General features: G+C 40.9%; 1 protein-coding gene across 1 annotated transcript; it reads left to right on the top strand.

The window, feature by feature from the left end:
• Positions 1 to 787: 787 nt before the first annotated feature.
• On the top strand, positions 788 to 4197 carry polr1f (RNA polymerase I subunit F). The gene is made up of 4 exons (XM_007547537.2): positions 788 to 1111; positions 1878 to 2019; positions 2301 to 2509; positions 3268 to 4197. Exons 1-4 carry the CDS (start codon positions 822 to 824, stop codon positions 3755 to 3757), a joined length of 1131 nt encoding a protein of 376 aa, XP_007547599.2. The 5' UTR covers positions 788 to 821; the 3' UTR covers positions 3758 to 4197.
• Positions 4198 to 8652: the final 4455 nt, after the last annotated feature.

Genomic DNA, 8652 nt, shown 5'->3' with positions numbered 1-8652 from the left:
AAGCTCCCAGGCCTCTGGTAGAGGACCCGAGCTCAGAGGATGAAAGAGACCACCCGCGAAGGGTGAGAAAGGAATTTTATATATATATATACCCTCCACCCTCCGCGGGTGGTCTCTTTTTCATCCTCTGATGAAATTCTAATTGCCATCAAAAGTCAGACCTGTTTTGCTGTACAAAAAGGTTGCATGACTGATTTTATTAAATCGAGACAGGATCTGGCATCAAACATGGGCCACTTCAATGGGAATGGGAGCCTGTGTTTGTATTTAGCCATTTCTATTATTTGAAAGTTTTAATAATCATTTTTCATTTTCCTTCGACTTTAAAATTATCTCTTACTTTCCTAGTCTACAACACAAAAATCCCAATTAAATACATTGTAATTGTTGCCATGCAGAAAATCATCAGGGGGAGAATACTTTTGCATGACACTGAACTGTTCTGCTGCTTAATTTTATTCCCAAATTACTGTATTAGATTAACTGGGGCAGTATGTAGTTACTTTCATATCATATGTTAGTTTAAAGCTTGAGTAGAAATACAAAAATAAATTAAATCAATAGCAGAGGACAGCTATTCAAGAGACCACATTTGTGCATTTATTAAATGTATTGTTTTTTTGTGTTTTTTTTACATGCAGGATTGACTCGTGTTTGATTTTTTTTTTTCTTGAACGCTTCCTCTTTTCATTTCCCGTTATCCCGAGCTGTCATTCCACATCCCGACCAACAGGGGGCAACCCGAAATTAAGTAACTCTTTTATTGAAGAAAAATTCTTAGCGGAAGTTCGTACTTGTTTGTCTTCCGGTTTACATGAGGCATGGCGAACTTGAACCATGCCGAAGACGAGCAAAACCACGTGAAAATGCCCGGTGAGCTACCCGCTGCTGGCTCGCCAGTCAAACCGGGTCAAGGGTCCTGTGCGCCGGGTGAAACTCCGAGCACCATCCCCTCGTTCGCCGCCGCCTCGGAGCTGCTGTCTGCTCCGTACTCCTGCCTGGTGCTGAACACGCACCGCAGACACGTCGCGCTGCCTCCCGTCTATCTGAACAAGAAAAGGACGGGGATACAGGAGGAGCTGGACGCCGAGCTGCTCAAGTTCTCCCCGAGGTAGGACGGTCTCTGCGGGTTTCAGCTGCCTGTGGATTTTGATCGTTTTATTTCTGGGTGAATATCGGACAGGAGGTTTGCTGTCAAAGTTGGGGATAAAATTTTCAAGCTTGCATCTGAAGGAAAGTAACGCACATTTTTGATACATAAAAACTTGAGATCGATCATCCAGATGGATATTTATAGGTATTTATATCTGAAATTGTTTGATTTGCTTATTTAATTAGGAAGTTCTCATTTTGTAATATACATAACGTCTTTTTTTTTTTTTGCCTCATTTTGTTTTTCAGACGTTTTGGATATAAAAATATCTTACAAAGAACTTTTCTTTCTCAGATCTTTATTTGCATGACTAGACTTTTGTGCAAGTTCACAATGAAGGCAAGCCAATAAAGAGTTGGTTTTTCAGAGTTCTGTATGATTCAAGAACATGAAAGGAAAGTTGAGTGGAAGGAAAATGTACAATAGGAAACGGTTTAGAAGCAACAGAGCTTCACATTTTCTCAGACTGACTCTTTATTAGCATGACACATTGTGTACATAATAAATCTATAGATTAGCTTCCTGATATTTTCTATGATATAAGTAAGTGAGCTGCACCTGATGCTATTGTATCTTAGCAAAAAGTGCTGTCCTTCCACATGATGTAATTTCCTTAAATGCATCAGAATTGAATATGTGGTATAGCGCAGCAGGCTGTTTATGTTCTGCTCGATGATTAAACTCTATTAAACACAGTTTGTCATCACGCCCATCTCTCTTCCAGTCTGCACGGAGTTCCTTTAGCATATGACAACATCCGGATCGCGACCCAACAAGGAGACATTTACGACGACAGTGGCTACATCCACATGGACATTGAGGCCAACTTTATTGTTTTCCAGCCCAAAAGAGGACAGAAACTCTTGGTAAGGCAGACTCTACTTTCAGAGAATCATTTATTCAGCTAACAATCTCTTATTGCATTTTTACATAACGCGGTGTGTCGTAGTTTTGAGAAATTGAGCTGACCGGCTTTAAGTTGGCAAATAGCACCATCGACATGTTGGAAAAGCGACAATTTGTTTACCTCTAACTGATATTAAAAGCACTTTGTTCCAACAGTAACACGATCGCTTTGCCTAAGTCTGTCCAAATAATGTTTCGTTAATATGCACCAAGACAATTAATATTTTCCCCGCCTTCGCAGGGAAAGGTGAATAAACTCGGAGTGAGCCACGTGGGCTGCCTCGTACACGGCTGCTTCAACGCCAGCATTCCCAAACCGAATCTCGTCTCCGTGGAAACCTGGAGGGACGGCGGGCCGAGGATCGGGACGGAGCTGGAGTTCAAGGTGACGACGCTGGATGCCGACGCCGCAGGGGTGCTGCTGATCAGGGGTCAGCTGGACAGAACCAGGTATGGGGAGGGAGCGTCTGCGCTGATTGGGTTTTAACCTGAGTTGATGAAACTCAGGTTTTTTTTATGAAAAAATAATAATAATAATAACATGCAGTAAATGTTACTTTCACTGAAAATTAGAGGATATGTGTTACTAATGTTGACCTTTTTAGTCATAAAATATCTGGTCACTCTTTACTGAAAAAGTTTCAAAAAATAATTTCCGCATGTTTTTGTGAAGAAATTTAATACTGAAAATAAATGTTAGTTATAGTGTAGGGAAGGTTTATATGGACTTAATATTTTCTCACCTTATTTTTTGGAATTTATCGTAGTAATAAAACTGACACTAAAAGTACTTGAGTTTTTCCTTCTGTTCTTTTCATCAATAAATCTAAGCAGTTTTTCAGTCTTATATGCATTCTTAAATTTACCAGATTCTGCAAATATGCCTTAGACTGCATGAATCCCATTTCACTACATATTTTGAGCATTTCTTGATATCTGTATGAAAGCAATAGTGCAAAAAGAGCAAATATGTACATCCTTTAAAACATTTTTAAGGAATAATGTTTATCAAGTAATATTTATCAAACTATCCTGCGGTTTAACTGCGGTGTCTGGCCTGTTGTGCAGCAGTACAGCCATGGTGAAAAGTAGAAAATCCTGCGATGAAAGCACACAAGCACCAAGTAGAAGTTATTCTGCAGGTTCGCCCCTCCATTGTGTCGTTACACTCTCCTGTGACTGATGTGTTTCATTTTTGTGCATCACAGGGTGCAGGAGCTGTTGGCTATGAGCGAGAACTCGGAGTCGAGCGTTCCTGCCGACCAGGAAGATCCACAGGAAGCAGAGCCGGCCCCAGAGCCACAGGAAGCAGAGCCGGCCCCGGAGCCACAGGAAGCAGAGCCGTCCCCGGAGCCGACCCACGACGGCACGCCCAAGAAGAAGAAGAAAAAGAAGAAGGAGAAGGAAAGAATCAAAGAGGAGGAGATGGAGGAACAGATAACAAAGACACCACCGGGTCTGAACGGATCCACGGAGCAGACAAACAGTTCGGACACTCCAGAGAGGAAGAAGAAAAAGAAAAAGGAGAAACACGTGAAAGAAGAGGAGGAGCAGATGGAGGTTTCGGCCGTGGAGAACCACCGTGGCTTCGGTGACAAACCGAGCAAGAAAAGGAAGCTTGAAAGTGGGACAGATGCACCGTCAGGGGACGACGTAACCCCGAAAAAATCCAAGAAGAAGAAAAAGAGTGACGTTTAGGAGTTCACCCTGAAGTAGTAAATTGCAGACTCCAGAGGTGACTTTAATCGGAGCTCAATTTTAAAGCATTTAAATTAAGTCCTGCAGAAGAAAACTGATCAATGGTGTCTCTTCTCAGTGAGTTGTAGTTCCGCTACGCCGCCTGATGGTGGAGCAAAACCACCGCAGATGAACACACTGGCAGGCAACAATCGGGGGTGAAAACTTGTCAGTTCTGACATGAAAGTCAACTCATTTTCCTCATGTGCCTTTCTGAGATTTCTTCCTTGCAGACGGACTGCTTTGACAAAAGCTCCATTAAAAGTGAGTGATTTTTACGGATCATGCTCATAACCCATGCAGCACAGTCACAGTGAAGCCAGAGAACATTTTTCTCCAGAGTGTGTTTTTATCTTGACAGAGAACTGCAGAAATATAAAATAAATATCTGATTCTCATACCACATGTCTCCTGTATTCTTGCTTTCAGCAGGATTATGGACAGATTTGGGTAAAAATGAAATAATTTTCAGTCATGTCTGTTTTTGGTCTGGCACCTCACATTTAGAAACCTGCATTTATGCATAAATGCTTTTTTTCCCGTGTTTTTTGTACCTTAAGCTGCTTTTTTTTTTTTTTTTTTTTTTTTTTGCTAAGCTGCCGGCGTTGGTTGATGAAGCGTCGACAGACTGCACTAAAGATCCCTGTGTTTTCTTTACCCTGCCTCCACACACTCGGATCTCCCAGCCTTTCAGTGGGAATCCTAATTAGCTGCTAGGTGCTAAGAGTTAGGGAGCTTATCGGAAGCTGCCTAAAAGAGGAAAAATAAGGAGCTTCAATTAAGTCAGCTTATCTTCTCTTATCACACGTGACGGTAGATTTCTGTGAAGAACTTCAGGTGGGAGGTTTTCATTAACGTTTAGGTTTATTTTTTTTAATTCCCGAGATTAGAGATTAGATCTATTTGCATGAAATAATCTAAAGGTGTTAGTTTTTTTTTTTTTTTTTTCCTTCTGTCACAAGTAATTCTTAAACCGAATAAGTAGCAATGGCTGCTCTGCAAAAACAGCACATTTTATGAGGTACTAATGAACAGGTTATGTATTTATATAATGACATATAAGGGAAAATATGCAAGATGGGGCAAACTTTCCACTTCCCAGGTTCACCCCAGTCAAAATATCTTCCCATTTCAATATTTAGTGCATGATCGCCAGCTAATGTTTTAAGCTAATTATTGCAGCTGTAAAATCTTTCTGTACCTCCTGAATTTTCTCACATTAAAGCCACAAGATTTATTGTTTGTTACTGGGATTTTATATGAAATAAAGCGGTATATAAATGTGACGTGGAAGGCAAATGATATGCAGGTTTTAACGTTGTCTTTACAAATACAACTCTGAAAAGTGTTTCTCCGGTGATGTTTGGTGTGTGAGAATGTACTTTTATATTTACATCTTGCCACGTGTTCAGATCAGTAGGTCCGGACTTTGACTGGGCCATTCAGTCACATGAAGGTGTTTTAATCTCTGTTTAACGTCAATCTGCTGGAGGACGAGTCTCCACCCTGGTTTTTGGTCGATTTGCAGAATCGAACAAGTTTTCCTTCATCCTCCTTACAATCTATTCTGAGCTGCAAAAATATTGAGACGTCAGCCTCACATGCAGTCACTGGTAGGCGTACTGCTGTAGCCATCGTGCATGGACATTAGATCTTTGCAATGAGAAGTATTTACTCAGACCAAAAGCTGACAAGATTACCATTAACCACACCGTTTTATTCCTGTCGTGTTTCTCACTTCAGTCACAGTTTGTGGTATGGGTGACGGGAGACAGAGCTGTAGAAGTAGTCAGATTTTCTGATTCTGGAGTCGTCCAGATGACGTTTTCCACCGCCTGCAACTTGACATGGAAATAAGTACCTGCCTTTTCCTTTCCCTCAGAGTCATCTCTCAGAAGACGGGGAATAATCGAAGATGTAAGATCTGTGTGTCATGGGAAATACATGATCGTTCTTAGGCAGTTTAGGTTTTTTTTCCTCTCTTTAACGCTTCAAATAGTAGCAGGTGCCTTTCTCTGGAGGAGCCAGAGGAAACGTGGTGAGAAACTGACTTTCCCTAAAACCCCCATCATCCCTGGTCTGACCCTCACCTCTGAATCTAAAGTCCATTTTAATAGATTGAGGTTAAATTTAAGAGTAATGAAGTTTATCATCTGCACACACTAAAATGATGCTGTTAGAAGGTATTTTTAATGCTGTAAAATGTCAAAAATGGTCAAATTTGACCCTAAGGGTTAAAACAGAAGTTTTGGGGAAAACTGAACCAGAGTTATTTGTTTTGTAAAGGTTCCCAAGAGAAAGCCTTTTACTCTGAAACGTCTGCACGCCACAAGATTTCTATAACTGTACACTTTGAAGATGCGGGAACAAATTTCGGGATGTTTGGCCAGAATACACATGACTACGTTCTGTGAGCGCAACCCAGCATTTAAGCCCCAAAAAACATAAAAACTGTCAAACTGTCAAGCAAGGTGACAGAGCGCTGATGGCACGGGATCGTTTTCCCACCACAGAATCAGGGTACGTTTACAGTCTGTGAGTCAATCAGAGATTCGTCAGTGTACCACGGTGACATGGAAGCTAAATTCGAGGGTCTGACAGCTGAGGCTTGGGTCACTGAAATGGATATTGATCTAGAGCAGAATGACGAAAGTGGAAAGAATTAAATCGCTGCAGTTGCCTATAGTCAAAGAGTGCTACCCGATGAAACTGATGTGAAAAAGAGAGGGCCGGAAAGTCTGCCGGAATGATCTGGAAGAATGGTGAGATCACAGAAAAGACGATCTTTCACGAAAGTTGGTTGACAAGTCCCTGATTCTGATTTATTTTTTATTTTTTTCTCAATTTTCCCACAAGCAGCTTCTGCACTTTGGTTAAGTTTATTAACTAAAACACAAATAATTCACATGATGTGCTCTTTAGAAAAAGCCTGTTTAAAGAGGGTGTGTTTTCCCATGAGGATACTCAGAGTCTTTTCTTTTTACCGTCCAAGTCGGTAAGACGCAGTGTTAAACATGCATTGTTTTAACAAAACAAAGTAGAAAGGAACATGTTGTTGTTTTGATCTCAGACATTTACCTTCATTAAATAAAATATAGAGTGTCCTAACTCTATGGGTCAAATGTTTCGTGTTGTTTTGGAATAGAAAATATGTTTTTTAATCTATTAAAAATAAAAACTTCTGTCAAAACCCTTGCTGTGTTTATCAAAGTCTAATGTTGGGAAGAAGTTTTTGAGGGTAATAAAAAAGTATCACTACATATTTGCGGCCCTACTTACAATAAAATTTACATGAAAGGAAAGAAACACGGCTAATGAAAGACAACGCAAAACCGTGCACTGTTTCTAACATTCTCCATTTAAGAAGAAGATATTATTTTGTCGTTGAAAATAACCTCCGAAAAACTACAAAAAGTGTCCGACTGTATTCGTTTCACTTGTTCATATTCAAGCGTTAGAATGGTCCAGTCAAAGTCCAGACCTAAGTCTAATTGTGGCAAGATTTCACAGCTGTAGCTCAATTCTGTTAAGATAAAACTATTTTGTAAAGAAACATTTCAAGAGTTTCAATCCATATCCATCCACGTGTCATTTACTTTCCACTTTACAGCCATGCAAGATTTTTTTTTTAAAATTGTTCTACAACACAAAATCCAAATATGAAATGTCAAAGTTTGTGGATGTAATGTCAGAAACATGAAAAGTTAGTGCTGAGTGAGTCATTTTGTAAGGGAATCAAGAGAGTTGTTGGGCTTTATTTCTTATTTTCTACCGTATTTTTGAGCAGCTAATCTAAACTAGACGGAAAGTACGCGATCAGCTAATCAGGTTCTGTCTGTTAAAACATCAGCACGCTCTCAGCAGCCACTCTTAACATTATGTTTGCCAAAGGTTTACCTTCACTTGAGCCGCCAGACACTTTTTTTTTCATGCTGTCCTCTTTTTATTGCTTCCCAACTAATCCAGACCATGAGTTAATAGGAATGTACTTGTTGAGTTTGGCACCAATTTAACTGCTTCAGCAAAGGCTGGAAATGAGCACAAATCAAAAGTTAATTAAGATTTATTACCATCTGAAAAAGACATTGGTTACAAGTCATAAAGCTGTTTTAAGGGAGACTTATTGAGGGAGTGGCGTATGTTCCAGTTGAAGCCCTTTTGATGATTCATAGATCATCTGATTGTCAGAAGCTGTTATCGGTGCATCCTGACTGCCTGCCTTCGCACCGGGCAAAACAAAATGAAATTTCAACCTATAGGCCTTAACGAATGTCTTTTTTGTTGTTGTTGTTTTTGAACATTAAAGTGATCTTCAACTCTAATTTGTCCCTGCATGACCTTCCTCACTCATTCATCCAAGCCCTACTTGCAGCCTGCACCCTTTCTTGCACCTGTACCTCCTCCCTCATTGCTCTCCCATTCATCTTGTCGTCCCTCCTATCACTCCCTCACGCTGACTGGCCTTCTTCTCTCCTGCCCTGCTTTCTCTCTCCCTCTTTGCCTCCTCCTCCCGCTTGTCTCCCTGATTTATAGGAGGCAGTGTGCAGTTCACACACATTCCACGTCTGACACCCAATTCGCCCCGCCACTCCCCTGCCCCGCCCCCCCTCTCATATCTGTGCGTGGCCATTTATCTTTGGGATTCTCTGATGAAGAGAAGAAGAAGAAGAAGAAAAAGGAAGAGGAGGGTCAGAGAAATGAGACGATAGCAGCAGGAGTGTTTGGTTGAGCCCCGATAGGAGCAGTATCTGGTGTGTGTCTGTGTGTGAGCTGTAGTGTGTCTGCATGTGTGTGTGTGTGTGTGTGTCTTGGTTGGCTGTGGGTCTCTATCTCCTGTGTCAAAGTTTCCAGGCCTG

Source organism: Poecilia formosa, unplaced genomic scaffold (genome assembly GCF_000485575.1).
Source record: "Poecilia formosa unplaced genomic scaffold, Poecilia_formosa-5.1.2 Scaffold21, whole genome shotgun sequence".
NCBI classification, from domain to species: domain Eukaryota; kingdom Metazoa; phylum Chordata; class Actinopteri; order Cyprinodontiformes; family Poeciliidae; genus Poecilia; species Poecilia formosa.
This window is presented reverse-complemented; position numbering and strand designations above follow the sequence as displayed.

Bases quoted from the DNA above. Each gene is read 5' to 3' on its own strand.
- polr1f (XM_007547537.2), top strand. From the start codon at position 822: ATGGCGAACTTGAACCATGCCGAAGACGAGCAAAACCACGTGAAAATG. The intron at 1,112-1,877 runs GTAGGACGGTCT...TCTCTCTTCCAG, and splicing joins CTGCTCAAGTTCTCCCCGAG to TCTGCACGGAGTTCCTTTAG. The intron at 2,510-3,267 runs GTATGGGGAGGG...TGTGCATCACAG, and splicing joins GGTCAGCTGGACAGAACCAG to GGTGCAGGAGCTGTTGGCTA.